The 24,572-nt window shown below is 38.6% G+C and overlaps 1 protein-coding gene across 1 annotated transcript in view; it reads right to left on the bottom strand.

Annotated features, from left to right (window-relative positions):
* The window catches only part of LOC135472567 (chondroitin sulfate synthase 1-like), a 34,070-nt gene extending 9,729 nt beyond the window's left edge, over window positions 1–24,341 (bottom strand). Inside the window, exon 1 of the mRNA XM_064752123.1 lies at window positions 23,227–24,341. Within this exon, the coding sequence (XP_064608193.1) occupies window positions 23,227–24,195 (969 nt within the window). The 5' untranslated portion in view covers window positions 24,196–24,341. The remainder of the gene's footprint in view (window positions 1–23,226) is intronic.
* Between the last annotated feature and the right edge of the window lie 231 nt (window positions 24,342–24,572).

Below are 24,572 nucleotides of genomic sequence, written 5' to 3'. Positions count from 1 at the left end.
GCAGAAAATGTCATGCGGGTTAGGTAAATGGCTTAGAGGAGGAATGATCCAACCACTTTGAATCATTCACACGCGAGTAAATAGTTTGGGTGCATGACAATCAGCAAGTCCACTATATTCCATGATGTGTGCCATGTAACAAGATGAAAGGCACAGGTAACTGGTAAGAATAAAGGAACATTATATAGGAAACTGCAGCATGCTAATTATTTTACTTTTCTCTTCCAGATTTTGAATTTTACCATATTCTGCATTTGTCAGGTAAAAACTTGACAGTCCAGTCTGGAGCACTACAGACTTCATGGTCTTTGTGTAGGGTTCTATCCTCAAATAAAAGTCCAGTTTTTTTCTTTCTCTCTCTCACAATTAAATCTTACACCTGAAGGATACAAATGCTTCTGTTGACCAAAAACACTGACTTCTGAAACAAAATTTATAGTTCAAAAGTGTTTCATTTTTATTTTTTCTTCACTTTTAGGGAAATGTTGCGAGCATGGTGAATCCATTTATAGTAAAGAAGAAAAAAAAACAAATTGACAAAATATAGATTTGAACTCTCGAGCTACACACACATGTACAATGCATGTAAATGAATAATGAAGCTTCATTCAAGGTCCCACTCTTAATGACCACATATACACGATCTCCGTGAATGTACGTGAGCAACTTAAAAAGCTGTGCGTGTACATAAATGTTACATGTGACAAGAGAGTTACACAGTACACTCCAGGGAGAGAGGGTAAAAAGAGAAAGGTAATCCTGTAAGGCCCTGAATCTAGAGTATAACCCCTGCCAAGTTTACATAATGTTCACCTCCCTAGCACGCACATGCAGTTTTAACTCTGCTCAGGGTCAGCATTTAGATCTTAGGAATGAGTAAACACCTGTTTATGGGCATTTTGTCGCCTTGCATGCCTCAGGCATGCCAGTTTGCAGACGGAAAGCAAGGACATTTTGACACTTGTAACAATCTGGCTGATTTATATGCGACAAAATGCAGGTGAAAGCCTACACATGGAGACCCAAAAATTTCAACTCCATATACCGTAATTCTTCACCTTTTCACATGCTTGCAAGATGTTTATCCAGGCATATTCTGAAGGCATTATTCTGTGTTGACTGATAAAATCATACTTCTTGTGAAGCCTGAAACTGGCCAATGCAAACACAAAGTTTTGTCTCCAAAATCAAATTCAAAATGTGCATAAATTGCACTGAAAGTTGCCCTTTCGTATGCGAAAAGGTTGATGAATTAGGGTATACTGTTACATGTACAAGTAGATCTGTAATGAATTATTAATCCATCTTCACCACACCATATCAACACTTGGAAAAGAAATTTCTAATCATAATTTTTGTTCATATATCATATATCATAATTTCATTGCAGCAAGCCATTGCCAATGGTCACATGCTTAGCATACTGATCCACAGGAAACCCATGTTAAAGAGTGAGTGAGTTTTTTTTCATCGTACTTAACAATTTTTCAGTCATATGACGATGAATGAATCCTTAGAGTGCATGTAATGTGCCTCCTTGTTGCAGGACGGATTTTTCCACACTCTTTTATCCAGTGCTGCTTCACTGAAATGCCTTACCGAAGGCAAGTAAGGCGCCCTGCCCGAGGCATTATACTGATATGGGTCAACAGTCGTTGCACTGTGCCCTTCATGCTGAACGCCAAGCAAGGCAGTTACAACTTCCTCTTTTAAGCTTTAAGGTGTGACTCGACCCAGGATCCCATGTTGAGGACACCAGACAGGACTCAAAACCCAACCAGTCATACAGCACAGCTCTTATCTACACCTAGTCCAATCTGGTCTCTCTACACATACCACTGATGTACATGTATGTGTGACCAGAAGTGAATGTTCGCCATTGTTTAATCTTTGTGTGTAGGCAGAATTGCAATTCTGACATTCTGCGCTTTCAATTTGAATAATTTTATTGGTTAATGTCAGTTTTCATCCTGCCAAGTTATTGGTCAAAATTTTTGGAGCTACCATTTTTGCAATGAAATTTTGCTGGAATCAAGTGTTTGTCCCAGAAAATAGAAGAAAAAAGTGTCAAAATCTAATTTGGATTGTGTCAGAAGAATATATTAGTTAGTGACAAACAACAGAGACCATCCATGAACATGTGTGTGTGTGTGTGTGTGTGCGTGTGTGTGTTTTATTTGCTGTAATCTAATGTGATTTGGACACTGGCTGTGGAAATTCAAAATGTCACACGTTCATTCTTTACCATTATAGCATGGGTTGAAACACCAGATTGGACTATGGGTAGATAAGAATTATAAATTTTGTTGGATTGGTGTTTTGTGCCAAACTCAAGAGTATGTATTTCACTTATATGATGATGAGCAGCATTATGGTGAGAGGAACGCAGGCAGAGCCAAGGGGGAAACCCACAACTATCTACAGGTTCCTGGCAGGCCTTCCAACATACGGCTGGACAGAATGCCAGCATGAGCTGGACTTGAACTCACAGCGACTGCATTAGGATAAGGCTCCTGGATCATGCGCCCCACTGGCATGCTAACCAGCTTGGCCAAGGAGGCACCAAGGACTTGCTTTCAGAATATGTACACTGCCTTTACATGTATTGCCTGTAGATATGCGCAATATAGCAGGAGCAAATAAATTCTATAACTGTACCGAGCCAATGCCATGCTAAGTACTATATAATGCATAGAAACAACACATATATGAAGGAATGCAAAAAAAAGTAAACAAAAACTTCTGATAAATGCAAAAAAATGTACACACAGAAATTAAACTATAAAGACCACCATGAGGCAAATCTGACATGGCAGTTGTGATGTAGTTATTTCCCATAGCATGCAATGAGAATCAAAACACTGATGTTCACTAAGACAGAGTTCACACAACAAAAACAGTCCTGGAGACCCAAAAATGTTCCTGAACAAAATATCAGGTTCCTTTTTATTGGCAGCAAGACATCCATGGAATGAGAGGCCAGACGTTCCAAATTTAAGAAGATAAAAAATACACACACCATGGGGGGGAACTACTCTGCTGTCTGTAAAAACAATTAAGCCTTAAGCTTATTTTAAGAATCGACCTAGTTTCTAAATGACCTAATATTTCAACTGCAACACAACACAAATATAAACTCTGAAACCTCTCACACATCTTGTTCATGAAATACAAATACAAACTTTGAAACCTTTCACAGATCTGCTTATGCATGCACACCACACCAAGGTTTAGATAGTTATTCTAAAAGGTTTTATAAATTAGAATTTTTTTTAAAATTAGATAGTACTGCTTTTTTATTGTAATTTCCACTCTCAACATAGGTTTCTTGTACAAAGAAATGGTAAGCCTAAGTTGACTGGAAATCACTGAGATCGCAATCACAGAGCTAACTTACAATCTTAGACAATTAAGGGGATCGTACGGTATGAGTATGATAGTCACAACTGATTATCAACAATTTATCAGCAGGTCGACCCTATTGTAACACACAATCACACCAAAACCAAATGTTAAGTACAAATACTGGACTTCGGTAGCCTGTTAGTTAGTAATTTGTGAATGTTTGTACAGATGTGCAACTCAATTGTCTCAAAGAGATGTTACAGGAATTTTGTTCACATGTTGTTGTCATTAGCTGCGGAATTGTTAATTAATTGACTCTACTAAAATAAAACGAAGAATAAGTCTCCATATAGAGACCACCATGATGTACATGTCAAATCTGGCGTAGGATCCCAACCATAAATCTGTAAAGTTATAATTACCTTACAATTCCTATGTGCAAAGCGGCATTACTTATTTTAACAATTAATTGTAAACTAAACTCAACTGTAGGGCCTATAATCAATGGTACATTTAGACACAACCTCTTTGTGCAAGCAGGTGCTGCTTTGATAATATTACAACCATTAATGTGATAAGAAAAGCTAAAATAAAAACTAAGCTTTTCTAGGATCTAATACATAACTACAGCTTGATCTTAAAACCTTTAAACATGATAACTGCTTTTGAAAAAAGATGGGCACGTCAATCAGGATGCAGGGTAGATATTTTTGATGGTTTTGCTATATTGACCAAAAGGTGCCACTGGGCGCCTGCTTGCCAAAAGGATTAGAGCCCAGCAGAAATGAAGCTCTGTTCAAGGCTCTTGACTTAACAGTACTGTTTGGATAATCCAGCTGGAGTCCATACATGTATGGTCCAGTCTGTGGCACAGAGACATTCCCCATGTTCACACTGGATGTGGTACAGCTGGTCTGTGGACAGATGCTCCTGGTACTGGGGGGTCAGAGTTGAGCTGTATCATACAAATATAGCTCAATCACCACATCAGTTCTCCAGCCTCCAGGGGACCATTCCTGGCATGACTAAGCACTCCTTGTGTTACCAACTACCATTGTGACCTTCCTGACTGCAATACCATTAGCCCAGCTATATGCAGTAATATGGACTGGTAATACTATGAACAGAAATAATAAAACCAAAGATCCAGAGTCCAAAGATTCAATATATTGAAGTCAGCTTGAGCACAGTTGCCAATGATACCCAATTTGGATCCTTGGGAAAAGTGCAATTAAACAGAACTCATCAAATTTTCTAAGAGCCAACACAGAAATGTATATAATGAGCACTTCGCCCCTAAAATGCCTTCATTTCAACCCACGAAGACCCGGATCTGTTTTAACTTTCAAGGGTTGTGTTTCTCAAGTCCTGTTATTCAAAGTGACAAAGACCTACATGTACTCTGTACATGAATACATAACTAGTGAGCAAGCATATCATATATATTTGAAGAGATGTGGCTTATGCTGTACAAATATTGGAAGAGATTTTACACTTTACACTTTTGGACTTCTCAGTAAATCAATGACTACCTTAAATCCTCAACACATTCCACCAGCAAAGCATAACTTTTGTTGAAATTTGCAAAACAAAATTCATCAGAATTTGAAGAGTAAAATGTACTGCTCAAGCAGAGGCACATATAAACTTCACAGAAGTTAATTAATTACCTGTCCATATAAGGTAACATTCCTGTGATATGCCAAAACATGCACTATGTCTGTGATGGATTTTGTTGAGGATTTAGGGTGAACAGGCAGTAGATATGTATAACAAAAAACAATACCTTGTGGTGTATATATATATATATATATATATATATATATATATACACACATCGCAGGTAAAGTAATTATTCAACCTTTTCGCATGTTTGCAAAGGTCTTTATTCAAGCATATTCTGAAGGCTTTATTAAGTGTTGACTGATAAAATTCTACTTTCTGTGAAGCCATGAAACTGGCCAATCCAACCCATGTAGTTTTGCCCCCAAAATCAAATCAGAAATGTGTATAAATTGTACTGAAAGTTGATCTTTGAGATGCAAAAATGTCAAGGAATTAGGGTGCACACTTGTGCTGTACATGTACACTCTGTCCATGTATATTCAACTGTTCTTTAACAAATCTGGGACCTAATTATCAACATTTTTTTTTATTCAAATTCCACTTACTCCGTAAACAGCTTTGAAATTCCCAAAAGCTTTTGCTTGGCTTTCAGGCTGCATACAGTCATGGTATAAAACAGGAAAGCATTTCTTCTCCGTTTAACTAGACTAAAATTAAGAATGAAAACTGCAGACATTATAAACAACATATTAGCTGTTAAAGTTTCAGACCCCTGATGAAATTACTGCAGTGTGCTGCACTTGGTGCTCCTACTGCATTTCGACCCTTTTCTGTCAAAAAAAAAAACACTCAAGGAAGGCAAACACACTGTACATATATATTCTTCATTTATTTGGGTGCATACCCAAAGCTACCCTTGCTAATTTGATCCTTGTGCAAGTGTTACAAATATGGTATGTCCTTTTTTTTTTTAACATCCTTTCAAAGTTAATTTGCAACAAAATTATGTAACTTCTAATACCAGAGTAGAAGGTTGACTAGTGCATCTAACAAAGTTGCATCATCAAACATGTTCACATCCTTGCTAATCCATGTATATCTTCCGGATTCTTTATTACTATACTAGCATTGTACTAGCCTTCTACATCTTAGCAATTCCAATACGTTAGCTTTATAAAAAAAAACGCTTTGTCCAGTCCATTTTTTCTACATTTTGTGCTAATGCCATGTGCTAATGACCGGCCAGCTGGGGTGCTAGATGGGTAACCATAGCAACAGGTGTTACCCGCCATGTGGAGTACATTACACATGACTAATGTAAATTAGATGTGATGAAGTAGATGTGGATCTAACCACACACTGACACAGGCCACTGCATAAAATCATGCGTGTGTTGAAAACTATGGAAGCTCATATCTGCCATCAATCATTACAGTGTATGTGCTGGTCTCACCATACAGGCTTTGTTTTGATTTTTTTTTTCCATTGAAACCTGAACACATGCAGTACTCATACAGCATGCAGTATACATGAATACTGTATTTGACTTAATGTTTTGCCAACAACTACAACATGACTCCTTTTATCTGATTCTGAAAGTTCTATTGATCTTAGACATTGTGAGGTTTGTTTGGAAGGTAGAAAGATGTCCTACTGAATATTTGTTTCAGGATCGAAAGTGTAAAGTATTATAAGATTTTTGTCCAATATAACTAAAATAGCACTGCTTGTAGGCCTACTGCAAAAGTTTATAATATTAAATTCTTGGCTACTGTAATTCCTGAAACCTTTCGCATATGAAAGAGCAACTTTTAGAGCAATTTATACACAAAACTACAGACAAAACTGTAGTTTTGGAGAGAAAACTACATTGGTTGCATTGGCCAGTTTCAGGGCTTCACACAAAGTATAAGTTTATCAGTCAACACAGAATAATGCCTTCAGAATATGCTTAAATAAACACCTTGCAAACATGCAAAAAGTTTGAGTGATTTTTTTTTCTGATAAGTTGTTTTACGCCATACTTAACAACATCTTGGTCATATGACGGCAGCCAGCATATTATGGTGGGTGGAAACCGAGCAATGCCTGAAGGAAACCCATGCCCCTCGGCAAGCTATACTAGCAGGCTTTCCTGCTTAAGGCCAGAGTCGGGACGGCAGGAGCCGGAATCAAACTCTTTACCTCATTGGTGAGAGATTACAGTGATCGCCAGGTGAGCGCCTTAGACCACTCGGCCACCGAGGGCCCCCGAAAAGCTTGAAGAATTACAGTAGTCCATGTATCATCACACCAGTGCCTAAACCCCGCTATAAACCAAAGCACATTGAAGAAAGCATGAAAAGCCTGAAGAGAAATACTGTTTGCTACATGTATCTTCATTAAGCTGAGCAGGACATCTGTGGAATTCATGTTTAGCATGTAAGTATATTGACAATTGAAGTTCACAATCCATAGTTTCTGGCCAGTAGACTGTGCCTGCTAAAAGCCCTTATCCACTTCCTTCTCTTCCTTCACATATCCAAACTTAACACAGAGCCAAAACCTGTCCAGGTCAATGGGATCCAGATGCATATTTGTCAAATTATGCCTTAATTACCTAACATATGGGGAATGTTTGTTAATAATATTTTTTGATGTTCACGTAATATTTTTCATGTCTTCACACTGTTTTGGCAACCTAATAATACTTGTTGGTGCCCTTATATGCTGGTGTCCTCAAACATGTGTCCTACATTGTCCTACAAGTGTTATACTTTGGTGTCCACATAACACATACAAGTTTCCTCAACACGTGTTGTCATAATGTGCTTTGGTGTCTCCGCCAAACTGTGCATCACCTCCACCAAATGGGAGACTGTAAAGTCACCCAGATTTCCCTCTAATATCCCAAAACAAGAGGGTGAACATTATTTTCCCCATATGGAAGCCTATTAAAGCCATCCAGATTTCCCTACAGCATCCCCAAAACCTCACAGGTGTGCATCACCTTCACCATATGGAAGCCTAACAAAGGCGTCCAGATTTCCCTCTGACATCCCAAAACTTCACAGGTGAGCATTACTTTCCTGACATGAAAGTCTAACAAAGCCATCCCGATTTTCCACCATGTGATGAAACTTATTCCTGTTTATTTGTTCATAATCCCTAGTGGAAGCTGTCATGCCCCACAGATTGCCCTCTGGACCTGCCAAGATTTATTCCTGTGCCTGTGGATATGTCTTAATTCGCCTGTCAGCACATGTTGGCTGTGTGGGTAATATCAAGGATATGCCCCATTACTCAGGTCAGCAAACCAACACTAAGATCAACACAGACCAGGGTGTTTACTTATAAACACTGAGGCTCCCTTGGGGCATCTGATGATAGGCCAAACCTTAGTGGTCAAATAGTGTGTGGTGGGTGAGGAGCACAGGTCACTGGGAGGGGAGTGAGGGCTGGTGCATCTTGCTAAAGATGACTGAGATCACAACCTTTAAAAGCTAGTATATCCATCAACCAGGAAAAAAGAAAGCTGAACACTTTATCAATATTGTAAAGAGTTTCAACAGCACATATACCCTAACTGATCATACATTTTGTGCATTACTAACTTGTCTATTTCTCCTCCCTGATTCAGAGAGTTCTGTTGACTTTAGAAAGGTTTTCGCAACAAAAATAATATTTTGCCTCTAGAAATGCACTTTTTCAGATGTTCCAATATAAGAATGAACCTATTTGCCTCTATTTCTTGACAACATGATCGTATCAAAATGTACTGCTGGGGAGCATCTCATGTTCACCATTCATTAATTGATGAGTTACATGCAAGTGAAGAAGTTTGGAATAAAGCAATACGAACCAATAAGTGTTACAAGCACAACTTATACAGAATTCTGCAAGATGATGAAATTTCTTTTCTTTAAGACGAATGGGTCCAAAAGCAGGTCTTTGTTCGATGGTAGTATGATGACTATAACAGGTTCACTTTTTGCCATATTTCACAGACATTGTTTTCATTCTATGCTCATTGTGCAAAACATCGCATCAGTTCACCAATGAAGATGGAATAAACCATGTACATCTGAACAACCATGTTCCTGAATGTTAATTATAACACATGCACACAAGTTCAAGAAAAGTCACCCACAAAAAACCTATATCAGCTTCAGTCAACACAGGCAAAAAAAAATGACAAAGTCAATTTGAAAGAATATGTGAAAATAACTTTCCAAGATGCTAATGTGCTTTAAGCAAGTGCCGAGATGCGAGTCCCATTTTTCTATGTCAGCTCTGGTCTTGTTAGCTTAGCAACAGACGTCCAGACAGACTTGAGTGAGGGTTCCTACAAGTGTGGCCTACATGTAACTGTCAAGGTTTACACATGCATGCATTCTCTATCTTCCTGGTCTGGCACCCACATCACCTTCAACCTGTTAACCCTTTACCTCTGACCTTTAAATCCAAAACTATGAGCCCCCATTATTTGACATTAAGAATATATGTATGACCTGCAAAGTCTCTTCTGTAATTCCTTTTACAGACCTGTGAACCCTTTTATAGACTTGTGAATCCTCTTTTACTGACCTGTGAACCCTCTGTAGCAGAGCTTTGAACCCTCTGTGGCAGACCTGTGAACCATACAATCCTCTCAATGACCTCAAAGAACTGATATGACATGGTAAATCCTCTTACTGACCTATAAAGACTTGGTATGACCTATAAACCCTCCTCCAGACTAAAAAAAGGTATATCACTGCTCTATGTGCCATCTTCCTGACACAAAATGTACATCAATGGCCTGTGACAACTCTCCCTGACTCAAAATGTACATCAATGGCCTGTGACAACTCTCCCTGACTCAAAATGTACATCAATGGCCTGTGACAACTCTCCCTGACTCAAAATGTACATCAATGGCCTGTGACAACTCTCCCTGACTCAAAATGTACATCAATGGCCTGTGAAAACTCTCCTTGACTCAAAATGTACATCAATGGCCTGTGACAACTCTCCCTGACTCAATATGTACATCAATGGCCTGTGAAAACTCTCCCTGACTCAAAATGTACATCAATGGCCTGTGAAAACTCTCCCTGACTCAAAATGTACATCAATGGCCTGTGACAACTCTCCTTGACTCAAAATGTACATGTATATCAAAATTACAATGACCATGTTTCCTACTCCTGACTCAAAAAGAATTATATTGTAGTGCTAAGCTGCATATTTGCACATAATTTGAAATAACTTACATCCCTACATGTAGCTGAAGACCTGGGTTCAATCCTATGTCTGGTCATTTAAAGAACAATATTTTAGCCTGAATGTTCCTTGCTTGTTCACCACAAGATTGGGATAAGTCATCAGAGCTTGTCAGGCTGGTGTCTGCATGCTGTTACAGCATTGTCTTCCAGAAGGAGGTTTTGTTGTGATGTCTAAAATTATAATGTTGACAGTGAGGTTTACATATACGTCAACAAGGAAGAGGAAGTTATCTACCTTATGTCTATATAGATTACGGTATTAAGTATTAAATAAAAGAGGTTAAATTCACACGTGAAATGAAACCAACCAATCATACATTGATAACATAATACATGCACTATGAAAATAAGTGGTCATTATCAAAGTCTTCAAATTAAGTTCTACTGTAAGAAGAACGTATACCACTAATATTAAAAGCCACCTACATGTATTTGCTCTTCCTGAAAACCCTCCCATACATGTACACCGTTTATGCACATTTAACACACTGGTGGTTGATATTCTTCTTTTTTTCAAGAAATTGAATAACTTAAAGGCATAAACTAGATTTAAACTAAATTTTTACAATATACAGCTGTATATGCGAAATAAGAATGCAGAGAATTTCATGGGGTTAATTAAGTAAACTTCTTCTGATCACATCATTGAATAAGGTAGCGTTTGATTTCTTGCTTGCATTCTTTCCTAATCTATACACACAGGTATGTAATACATACGAGCATATTCAAATATGAGTATTTGTGGAAAGAATCACTTGCTGCATTTTCTTCCAGCAACATGTACCATTTGAGGAAGTTCAAGGACAAGTTCCACAGCTATTGTTTGAAAGTTCAGGCAAGTTCAAGGAGCCATACTGTTTTTTTTTTTCCTCCTCTAATGAAATCTCTGGATGGCATAAGTGCATACCCACTAAGGAAAATCATCCATCCACAAAAGTTTTGTTTCAGAATTACCTACAACTCTTGTAGAAATACGCCTTAAAAAACAGGTGTTGGAACAGTGATGCACAGCAAGTAAACCTGGAAAACTTCTGAGAGTAAACCTAGACACAGAAGAAAGAAAAACACACAAGGAAAATAAACGCACACAGAAGTAAAAAAAAAAAAACATGCCGTTGACTCAATGAAGGCAGAAATCAGATAAATGAAATGTTGTTAAAAACTTGTTATGTTATGGTTATATCACGGCTAGAAAATGTTTACTCACTACATATCGCAAGATTTTGCCCCCGGGCGTATAGAGCATGCAAGGATGGACGCTGCCGTGTATTAGCAAACGGTCCTTATATAACCTTAGGAGATCTGTTCTCAAAATTGCACATAATGGCAGTAGGAAGTTCACCACCAATGCATGATGTCAGAGTTCAATGTCCAGGGATCTGAGAGGATGACCAATCCGATTAATACTTACTAATTCGCATGTGTATATATATATATATATATATATATATATATATATATATATATATAAAAACAGGACAGATGTTAACATGCATAGCATACCTGCATGTAGTTAACTTTGGCGTTTCACTTACACAAGCTGCCATATAAAGGTATACGTATACAATCGTATGCAGTTTTCTGACTGTGGTCTGACTTCCTGGTCGAAGTAGAAACTACCACTTAACTCCCAGGGTGACACATCATGGAATTTTGTCCTCCCTGGGACCAAAGTTCTCAGCTGCTAGTACAATGAGGCATTAATTTGCTTTAGCCACATACATGTACATATGATTGTTTACTGGCCTGTGGCCCCCATGACATAAAATAAACACAACCACAACCTCTGACCTTCACATCTTCTCCCAATTTAAATAGAACATGAATCATATCCATAATGGGTTGTCTGGGATCAAGCCACTTTCTTTTAAAGGATGTTAAATGTCTGATGCACATATACATGCTCAGGTTTAACTGCTGCACACATGCCTGAAGCCAACATGAGAACAGGATTAGCACAAGTTCAAACAAGGTTCACCATACCTATAAATATTCCAATAAAATATCACAAGTTCAACATTCATAAAATCAGACAAATTTTTGCAAATGGCGAGACATTGAATCAAGAAAAGGTGAATTCATGCCGCCACATGAAACTTAACTGACAAGAAAAAACATTTTCAGACATGAACTCAAACATCTTGTCATCGTAATGATGGAGTAATGTAAATGCAGAATTCAACCTACACAGATTTTGGGCTTGTCATTATTTGTTTGTTTATTTATCTGATTAGTGTCAAATAATTAATTAATGCCAAATACTTCACATTTTTTTAGTTCTATATGGAATAACTTAAGCAAACATTTACAGTGGGCAGGCAAGTATATGTATTGTGGAAAACATAGTGTCTTTGCTTTAAGCAAAGCATCGCGCTTACACATGTTAGCGAATCGGAGAGGATTAAGTTGAAGCTGTGACCAAATCAGTCAGGTGCTAGTACGCTGTAGCAAGAACAGCGCCTAAGCAAAATAAGGAAGCAGGACCCCTCTAGGCCATTCATCGCATTTGTGAGGACTGCTGATTTTATTTCCTGACGTGACCAGCCTGAGCAATAGTAATCCCACAGATTATGTTCTGTAAGATAAGGTATTATTAATTTCCCAGTCACAAGCTAGTAATTTTCCTATATTTGCCACCTCTGTACAACTGCAGTAACTGTAAACATTGTGATTCCTTGTAAACACGCACGCCTCATTTCTCCTCCGAGCCATGATGAACTTGGGCAATCACTCCACGTCTATTACCCTTATCAAAAGGTTTTTACATGCATTATGCATCAAACAAGACCCAGATGGGGGGTGCCCAATGATCCCTACCAATACATTCAAACATGTATACTGTACTATTTACACATGGGTACATGTGTGAAGATGTTATAGTGCTGTCTAACTTATTGCTGTGTTGAAAACACCAGAAATCATAAAGCAGTTTACTGTGAAATTTTCTCAAGGCAATACAATTAGGAAAGTAATATTTACAACATTTCCCAGTGGTGTATACTGTACTCAGTAATGTATCACAATCACATTACAGACAAAAAACACACTACCTTGAACTTTATGTCAGATAAAAACCCATTAAAAACTGTTCACAAAAATAGTTGCATTTAGTTTTTTAGAATTTTTCCAACCCAGGAAAATGCATTTGAAACTTTGGATTCTATGGATACCTTGTCCGACCACATTGGGACCAGCTGATGCCTCATCAGGTTTTTGCTGCTTAGCACACGTACATGGCTTGGTTTCATCAATTTAGTTGCATATACACGTACATCTATGAATGCATTCGCCAAATGGACCTTCAAACCAAGTATTTCAAGGAAAAAATATGGATGTGACCTCAGTGATGCCCTGTAAGTCCCTATACAGATCACCATAGATTCTGATGTTTTCTACATGGGAGAAATTCTACAACAATGAATTGAACTATTTTCCTGGACAGTGTTTAACGGCCTTTCACACAGAGAGGCAGGCAGGATTATGTAGTGCAAGCCTACTCACATCATACTTTGGTTGAACCAGCAGAGGGCAAGCAATTAACTATGCCACCTTAAACTATAAACATTTAGTCTTACAATTATATCTGTTTCATCCCAATATATATTGTTTCAAGATGTGAAGTTCGGCCTGTACAGTGTATCAAAATATAGTCACTCTCTTCATACCCAAGCACAACTGCATGTGGTACAGAAAGCAGATGTAGTTGTTGTGTGGGCGCATCACACACAAAGGAGCTATATACGTACGCCAAATCACAGCAGCATGTTTCTGCTGACTCATCACTTCATGGGAATAAACAGTATGCCCTCTTGACTTTTTACATGATGATGTATATACAGTCAAACCTGTTGTATGCGGCCAGTGAAGGGACACATAAAAAGTGGCCGCATATGACAGTTGGCTGCATAAAACAGGTTGTGAAGACCAAGCCAAATCACAACTGAACTAAGTTTCAGGAAATCTACACATGTAGGTCTACATAATAATCTTATACATAACTGATAAAGCACTAATCTGGTCAGCTACATAAATTTCATAGCAATATAACAATTGTAGTAAAATAAAAAGTCGCCATGTTGAAATTTTTGAATGTCCGATGCGGCAATCATCATTACTGTTGAAAGTCTCGGCCGCTCAGGACAGGCTGATATAGAATTTGGTGGCAAAATATATTGGCCACTGGACGCGTTGGACAGGTGCCCACATATAACAGGTTGTTTAACATGAAAAATTGTTTGGTCGCGGCAGAGAGTGGCCACTTACGGCAGATGGATGCTGATTACAGTTGGCCATTGGTACAGGTTTGACTGCACATGTAAATCAATCTGCTCTGTGACATGCTCTTAGGCTACTCATAGCTTACCGTTCCCTTCTGCAGATACTCCCTGTGTATATTAATAGGCCAAAAATTAAGTACCTACATGTATGTTAAATTATTGACAATACATAGGGAAAAAGAAACAAAATTTCAACTCTTCTCCAACAAACAGCAGCTGTAAATATATATGTAAAATAAAATTTAGATCAATACATGTAACATTTCTTTGTCATTTTTTAACCCTATATTGTTTTCCAGTTCAATTTCACAAAATAAAAGGCTATTTTTGGCAAGAAATGTATAATGCAAAATGCAGAGGTGCTGTACAAACAATATTTTTGTAATTCCTGTATCCAAGAAATTATAGTGAATAAATACACAGCTAGTTACACACATTAAAATGCTTACAAACAGTGATAAAAACGAAGAATACTCCTGTCAAAATCTCAATAAAAACTTTAAGAGTACTGCCCTTTCTTTGAGGGTCAGTCGAGTGAGGCCCAACAAACATATTTTTAATGATGGCCCCACTGAGTGACCTATATGATGTAGGATGATTATAGAAATACTGATGCTGATAAAAAGACACAAGTATACAAATACACCAGTGGCATGCAAGTCTGAGAAATGAATTACAAGTCTTTGAACTCTCACAGCCGAAAAATGTGTCATTAGGTATTACTCAAGAAGTGCAGGGAAAAATAGCAACAATTTTGCATATATAAGTCTGTGGATACAAAGTTTAAAAGCATTCCAGACATTATGTCTGCCTCAGTAACATACAACTGTTACAATGTACAACATAAAAGATGATAAATTTAACTCTATACACATGTGCAAATTTTCACAGGACATGCTCCTCACATTTGATGAAGTGAAAACAGCAGCAGACTAAAAATGCCATCAAAGCATTTTTAACAGTATTAGTGCAAGAGCACTCAGAACTTCCACGTCGGACGACCTGTATGCTTTCAGACAACAGAAAGTGTGCGACAGCCTCAAACTTACACATAGGCGTTACTGATTACTACTACCTGATTGTACAAAAAGCAACATTTAATTTCATACCAAATTTTTTAATATAGTACGCCAACAAGGTAAAGAAAATGAAATGAAGGTACAATGTAGTACTAGGTTTGTACACATCAGTGTAGTGTAAGATCTAGGTCAAAATATTTTTAATAATTCTGGATAAAAAAAACCCCCACAGATCACAGGATTCAAATTTGGCAGTAGGCCTAGACATTTTATCTGTGGGAAGCACAGATGGCTCTGCGAAATATGGTGAAGCCAGTAACGGCTGATCAGAACTATGCAGTACAGATTTGGGGAACTAGACGGTCATAAAACACTTCTGGTCTCAAGGAGGGCAAAATAGGTAATCTAGCTTTAAAGGAAAAGACAACAAATAATTTAACGTTGGTTATTTCAGTCCAGGGTTGGAAACAGGCCTTATATAGGTAAACAGGCCTTATATATGTAAACAGTTACTTCCTGACGTGTTTTGTAACTCTCATAAATTAACTACCAGTAGCCATGTTGTTGAAGCCTTTATGAACTTGGTCAATCACTAGTGTTGTCATGTGATAATTGGCTGTCAAAAAACCTAACAGCTTTCGATTGTGGTTTCTTATAGTGGATAGACAGATATTGATGCAATAAATTGGATTTTGCAGTTAGTTAAAGTGTTAAACTGATACATTTTGGACCACACATTTATGAGCAGGCAACTGAGAACCTCTGCCCACATCACAATGGGTATATGTTGGGCATGTTACTGCAGTAACTTGTCAGGGTGAACTGGCAAGAAAACCGCCTCTTGAGAGTCGCTTGCTTGAAAACAAATACTGTGACTTTGCATTATTTTTCCTCAGCAAAGTAAGATTTATTACGAAAATATCTTCCCGAAATATGAATGAAAGAGTCTGTTATCAAACAGAAGGTCCTGCTACGTGTATGTTTGGTACATTCCCTGAAGTCGCTACAGCCAGCTAGGCCAAATGCCTACACCCATGCAGGATGAAGACAAACAGGACAGCTTAAACATGATACTTGCGTCCACGAGCATCGTCCTAACCGAGCGCCAAACTGAAAGAAACATAGGCCCTTTGAACACAGGACAAACTCTCTGGTTGGGTATCAGGTGTTTTTTGTTTGTATTTTCACACTGTCACAACGTTTAATACTGATGGTATGGGAGAGCTCCTTGGTTTTGTGACATAGATGAAGATAGCTATAACGTGTTATGTTCCCTTTAAAGTGTGATTGTCACAGGTGAGCTCTCAAGTTAGAGAAGAAATTTGCACCTGACTGGTTAAAATTGATTGAGTGTGGCTTTGCTGACTTTGCTAACATCACAAAATAATAAAAAGGTACCATATATCTGAATTTGGAGTCCAAGACTTCGGTACGTATATTGGCCTGGTGCTGTCTTCCCTTTTAAAAGAGATTTATACCCAAGTGGCCTAGCTCAGTTTAATCAACTCTTTATACAACCATAGGCTTCCACAGAGGCATCAGTCTTGAACCATCTGATTACACTGTACCCCAGCTCACACATTACAGCGGTAATACAATGCAAGAATTGTCCAAGCAGTGCACCCCATCTTCCTGATAGCTCAGAGAGAAGGAGGGAGAAGATGTCTGTGGAAGTGGGGGGGTGGGGGGGGGGATTGGTTTTCACAGAAAAGGCTTTGAAGGCTGCCCTAATCTTTGAAGCTAACAGGCTAATGTGAAAAGTCAGTTTGGTCTATAACCTGAGCCAATGTACACTGTAAACAGTTCAGGACAAAGGTCAGGTCAAACTTGACCCCTGACATTCAACTGCCACAGTGTAACAATCCTATCTCCTCTTACATGTACATGTATACATGGATGTGTAAGTCATAGCAATAATATTTACTAGTATATACATGATCATCTAAAAATGTGTACACCAAAAGTTTTAAGACAACATCTCAGAACATACCTATATCCAACAATTCATAAATCCAGCAGTCTTCATCTTTAATATCAGTTATAAAACTGTTAAATATTTACATGTATGTTTCAGACAAGAATCATCAGAACTATGATGCCATTTACAAAATACTAAAAGTACCATTGTTAATGTAGACACAAAAGACTCACTGCCGAGTAGGATGGTACCCCAAAAGTAGGTTAATACTCCCAAAGTAGTTTGGTACCAGAAAAGTAGTTTGGTACCCCAAAAGGTGATACCCCAAAAGTAGTTTGGTACCCCAAAAGTAGTTTGGTACCCCAAAAGTAGGTTGATATCCCAAAAGTAGTTTGGTACCCCAAAAGTAGGTTGATATCCCAAAAGTAGTTTGGTACCCCCAAAAGTAGTTTGGTACCCCCAAAAGTAGGCTGGTGCTCAGAGTAGGTTGGTACCCCCAAAAGTAGGTCAGTACTCAACAGCACAATCTAATAGCTTAATTACTCTTTCCAGCTGGAGGTGGTGAGATGAAAATAAACTTTACCCCAAATTGATAGACTCTGAATGAGAGAAATTTTGTCCTGTGAGTTGCAAAAATGTCCGATAACTTTCAGGGATCAACAGGAAAACTGTCCTGCTGGGTTTACTTCAAATTTCTATCCCTGGTTTCATTTAAATTATAAGTTTATTTATTCACCTCAAAAAGAATAAAATTTCAGGCAATTGAACCTGATATTATATATCCTCTCCCCTCCTCCAGATTTCCTTTGCCATAATATATAAACTGAGACCTTTGAGAAATTTACACTTTCATGAAATTTGATGATCCACAATTTAACCAACCACTGTTGATTTCTGATTGTCGTCTTAAATTCACGATGAACTAATCCAGACTGCCGCTTCATACACACAGTCTTAAAACACCAATAAAATAAATACATACATCAATTCCTACACTGCAATTCACATTCATCAAACAATTATGGTAATCCCATGAAACCTCTTGTGCGGCTAAGATATCGCAAGCTGGTTGGACAAATTCCCTGTATCAGGAGGTGCTGAACTGGTATAGTCTGGTACCTTGTGAATCATCACATAGTTAGTACAGTGCTGGGTGTGATGGGAACAGGTCAAAGTGCTCTACACATAAACAAAGCTCTAACTCTTCATTTGGACTTCACATGTGAATCGGTGTCAGTGATATACATGTAGATGTTACTACCCTTCACTGGTACATGTACATGTGATATCAACTGCACTGGTACATTCCCTATATTAGGGTATATTTGGGTGATTTTTTTGTTTGTTTTTTTTTTTTAAGCCATACTAAAGAATATTTCATTTATGTCAGTCAGAGCGATCAGCATTAAAAAAGCCATCAAAAGAATTATACCGAAATTATAAAAATGTAAATACATCAGCCTGGAGAAAATCTTGTCCCAAAAGGGTACAGTTTTACTTGTCTGTATAATACAATAAAAGGCCTTAGGAGCACAGAGGAGTACAATAAAACCAGATATCACTTTCAACACCATTCTGGTTATCAAACAATCGTGCCCCATATTTATATGAAGATGCGAGTCTCAATGATGAATTTATGCACTGGACTTTCACCCTGCCTCACTTAACTTTATGCCAGACTGTGACACCACACCTAAAGCCAGACATAGTCATGACATACATGCCCTCTGCACAAAGCCAGGAATTAAATTAAAGTTTTTTTGTTTGTTAACATTTTGAAATCAGGATGTCTTATTTACTCCCTTTCTCCTGTTCACATCAACTTTATCTGACTAGAGTGTATGAGAGGAATCAAGACAAATTTAGCTGAAGTAAACCTGTGGCGAGTATATGCCCAAAACAAACTTTAAACTTTATGATTGGCCTCCAAATATACATGAAAAAAAAACAAAATGACTAGCCTTCAATTTGTTGTTGTTCAACACCATAATGCTCAAGAGTTTTTCATGTACATTTACACAATGTCCACCACTTTATACATGTAAGCAGAGAAGGGTGGTGTGTGTCCGGGAATGAAGTAACCAAAGACCTTTGGCAAATTACTGGCTGACCGTCCCACTTGACTTAGTTGAGGGTAAGTGGCCTTCAGAAAATTTTATGCACGAGTTGTCAGCCACAAAAATTAAAGCAAGGAAATCTAGAAAATTCCCTGCCTGAGACTGGGATTGAACCCATGTCTCCAGTGACTTTGCGAATAAAAGTTCAGCCCTCTGACCCACTCTCTGCATTGCTCTAGACATTCTAAGCATGTCTTCACACTTGTTTTTGAGCGGGTGTTTGTTTATCAACACCTTACATATGACCAGCAGACCTAAATTCATTTTCTCCAGACTTGTAAGTTTATCAGGTGTGGCTTTTACACGCACCTGGACATTTCTTTTTTTTTAAAGAGTGTGTAAGGCCTTTCAAAGCATTCAGCCATCACTCAGAGGTGTGTAATTGTATGCAGATATGACTTTGTTAACACAAAACACTGTCTCTCTTGTAAATACTGTTTTTGTCCTATACACTGCATGCACACATGAGAATCATGCCATTATCCTTTGTATTAGAAATTATTTCTTTTGATCTGCCTTTAAGTCAGGTGTTACATCTATCACAGTGATTCACGCAAAGCTAGGTATTCACAGAGGCAACAAGTTGTAAAGTTTATGGACTTCCGTTACATTTGCTTTTATATATAAAATTTTGAATGTATGTTTATTCGCTCTGACAAGCATGTTTTGCCGTCTGACACATGCCACATGATATACATAACGCACACATTCATCATTCCCAATGTATTCTTTGTTGTCTGTTCTGCGAATACCACTCATGATTAGGCAGCGTCTTTACAGTAAAACTTAACTTGACTTTCCCGGATTTACACCTAACAAGTCCGATTGCCCTTTCAAAATATCAAATATCAGCGAGACAGGTGGGGGATCTTGCAAACCAACGCAGATAAAAGATGTTATCTTATTGTAGATGCGGCATTTAATACACATCTCTCGACTGGCACCATTGGTACCTAACATAAAATCACGACTTTTACCTAGGAGTTTGCGAGAGCCCCCAGTTTGTTTCAGCTAACTGCATGAACGCTCAAGATTTCTGAAATGCTGATTGGGCTTATTCTTTAACCTTTTCAACCTCCACTGCAACCAATATTTTGAAACATTCTGAGAGAACTATCTGGTGTAGAAGGCTTGCATCTTTAATGGTACAATTAAATCATTTTAGCATGAATTTCATAATATTTGTATGCATAAACTTTCTTCAAAAAAATGTGCTTAAATAGTGGTGAAGATTCACCCCGAGATTCCTGGCACTGAATACGGGTATATACAAGTCTGTGACACATTAAAGGGGGAGCACAACTTGGCCATCTCACGTGCATGGATGTGAAAAAAATCAAAATGTACATGTTTTAACATATCAAAGCAGATTACTCTTCATCCCCAAATTCATTTGGTGAAATTCATTCAGTCACAGAGAATTCCTGTTAAAGTCTGACAGGCGGCTGGAAGTAGATGAACCCTGGAACAGAATTATCCCTGTTAGCAGGCAACTCTAAATCCAGGACAGTCACACAGGGCAGCACCTGATATTTGGTTCTGTAAGGGTAACCTACCACTTCCTCGTTACATTGTAACATTGTACAAGCCAAGGCACAATTTCTTACTATATGCATGTACATGTATGAGCGAGCACTCCAAGCTTGATGTCATGATGTCAACCTTCAAATCCTCAAATCTGAATTCAAAGGTATGAAAATGAACATGAATCCTGCAGGTCACTTTATAACCTGTGAGATATTTGTGTGGTTTAGATCTGCAAAACTCACACAAACAATTCAATTTTACTGTATGCATTTGAAAATAATGAAATTCTAAATTTTGGTCCATGGAAATAATAGTCATGCTGATGGGAAGCTCCCTTGTCATCATGCTAACAACTAAACCCCCATCAAAGCCCCCATGTTCAATTCACGCAATGTCATTTTATTAATTACAATTAGGATGAAAATGTCCTTAACTATTCATTAAAACTTTCCAAAAAATATATATATTTATGGAACGGAAATCTGTAGCAAAAGATATAAATGTAGTATTCTATAAACAGAGTGAGCATGGGTTTGAAATGTTATTTACTACTCATTTGCAGAAAGTTTTTGCAACATAGTTGACAAAAGTGTGCAAGTATTCATGCTTTCACAACCATTCACCTAGCAAACAATCAAGTGTTTGTCACAGCAAAGCTACAACAGGACAACATCTTTTCTCACAGGATTCATTTTTCCTTTGCAGGATCAAATAGAGCTTTATTAATTTCGGCACCGCTTTTAGTGAGTTATTTTAGGCTAAAATCTTTTCAGATATTTAGAAACCTTAACTTAATGTCTTACAACATACTAGTAATTATTGTTATCAAAAAAATGTTTACACAGTCAATTTACACGAATATAAATGATTTATAAAGGCATATAAGTTGAACTTATCAGGCAATAGTCCCCATAATTTGGGATTTTTATGTCACGCAGTAACACAGGCACCTACATGTATAAAGAGTGTCAGAATGTGCTTGAATTTGGTCCTGCTTTCATTCTTACTGTAAAAGAGTACCGAAAAGTACAGTCAATTTTTACATGTTGACACTGTATTAAATGCCTCGTCTAAAATGGAGATGTTAATCACAATCAGTACATGAGATATGATAACAATTACAAACTCTTTAACAAGATCCTTTGATCTGTACATACATGTACATCTGATCTGTCATAAACATTCTAAAACAAGGCGTTCCCGTATATATCTAATCTCAACAACGAATGAACACACCCATTCTGCCTGGCGTCCGTGGGTGACATGTCACTATAACCTGTCAAGGGTCACCGCAATTTATCTTCACAAAATTGTGTTAAGTAGTACAGATTAATCATTGTTTATGTGTTCCTTAAAAAGTTCATATGAATGACAGTTTAACTACATCAGAAACCATGCATAATGCAATGGATGATGAACAAACAAATCCCAAGTTAAAATTACGAAGAAATCTGAATTGAAACTTTGTAAACATTTGTAGAATGTGCATCTATAGAAGATATTTTCATTTATTTGGGTGGTGTTTTACACCTTACTCAAGAATATTTCACTTATACGGTGGCAGCCAGCATTATGGTGGGAGGAAACCGGGCAGGCCCCAAGGGAAATCCACAACCATCCAAGATATTTTCAAACAGGAACTAATGTATATACATACCCCTAATTGCCTCAATATAGACAAAACAACAAACTGATTCAAATCTGAAACTAATAAGTAGAAAATTCTGAGAATGGAGTACAATGTACTTATGAAAACACAAATTCAACACAAATATGAAATATATTTTCAAAGAATCATGTCCAGAATTATTTCCGAAGTACACTGCTTGAACTTGCAAGTGTACTCGCACAGGTGTCTGCTACACGTGTTAATTTGTAAAATCTGTGGTCGTTTTATAAGCCCTGTGAAAGTGTCATAAAGTAAGCGTCACAATCTTAATGTTCAATCTCTGATTTTCATAACGTAAACACTTTTCCCACCCCACCTCCACTCCCTTCTCATCAACTTCAATCCCCTTTCTGAAGTGAACAATCGAAATCAACCTCTACCCCATCTCCCTCTCACAGAGCATCCCCGCTCCCACACCACCCACCGCCCCCTCTTCACCCCTCAGTGCAGGTCCCGTTTTGTTGATTCCCACGCCCCAACACCTCCAATTGCTCCACCCGCTGAGGCCGCCTTTGGCCGAGATTGACCCGTGACAAACTTACCTCAAAAGCCCACGTGCAGGGGATGCCCGCGAACCTCCGCACACAGCGCCCCACTTCTACATCTTCGTGTGTGGAGTAGAAATGTTTCAGACAATAGTCAGTGTTCTTAGCCACACGAGTTAGCGTCTGCCGACTAAACACAATCCCGGGGCCCCCCATACAAAAGTTTTCGTCCACATCCAAACTGAGCCGCCCTATTTCTTCTTTCATTCCGATGCCAGCCTGTCCTATAAACTGGGGTTTGGAACTGTTGACAGACCGCAGAAACTTCTCTAACTTATCCCCTCGTATGTAAATATCATCGTCCGCCCGAACAAACCATTCGTATTTGTCGATGAAATGATCGTGCATGTACTTTAGCATCATGAAGGACTTTTTCTGGGGCGGGTAAGCATCGTCCACGCCGGGCAGGGCAACAAGCGGCAAGCCGGCGTCGCTCTTTGATCCTTCACTTGAGAAAAATATAACTCTACCCGGGATGGTTTTTGTCCAAGTTCTGAATCCAGCCAAGGCGCGAGTACTGAGGTATTTCTGCGCTGTCATAACCCCAATGAGAATAAAACCTTTAGTGAAATGGTCAGACTTTGCCACACTTTCTTCACGGGGGGTGTTACCCGTGTCCGGTTGTAGTTTGACTTCATTTCGGGAAGAAAGTGGCTCCACAAAATCTGCCGCCGTTTTTCGTTTTGTCATCGACATGGGTAGCCAGTTGAATTTCCTGCCGTTACAGCACTCCGGCAGTCCCATCCCACAGGGTAAGAGAAGCTTCCTGGTGAGTACGGCCACAAAGATGCCAAGCAACATCCCAAGTGCCACGTACACGCAAACCTTGCAGTTGTTCTTATGGCCGTACTTTTTCTTGGCCATTGCCTTGCTCGTATAGTCCATGCCATCAAGCACCAGAAATACGGACTTAGCCGTTACAAAATCCGCCAAACTCGGCCTTGCGAATCTCTCGCATTGCTTCATCCAAGTATACACCTAACCATAATATGAAAAGGACCTTCCAGGACCGAGGGATGGAATTTTAAGCAAGCAGCGGAGGCGGCAGGGAAGCTAAGAATCTTGCTCCGTACTCGAGGCCCGGGGAAGACGGCGTGTTGTCCCGGTAGCTCTCCTCTTAGAGGCCGTGCACTGCGCGCCGAAATGCCCCCCCTCTTAGAGGCCGTGCACTGCGCGCCGAAATGCCCCCAAACACGTTCCTCGCAACTTTACATCCATGTGTGTCGAAGATTCGAGTTATTTATACGTTTGCTCATCCTACAGCAAGCCCGCTGTCATCTGTCAAGGCCCGTGTGCAGCAGCATCGTTGAGCTGAGCCTTTTGACACACTTACTCCCTCGACC

The sequence above is a fragment of the Liolophura sinensis genome, chromosome 8 (genome assembly GCF_032854445.1).
Source record: "Liolophura sinensis isolate JHLJ2023 chromosome 8, CUHK_Ljap_v2, whole genome shotgun sequence".
In the NCBI taxonomy this organism is placed as follows: domain Eukaryota; kingdom Metazoa; phylum Mollusca; class Polyplacophora; order Chitonida; family Chitonidae; genus Liolophura; species Liolophura sinensis.
This window is presented reverse-complemented; position numbering and strand designations above follow the sequence as displayed.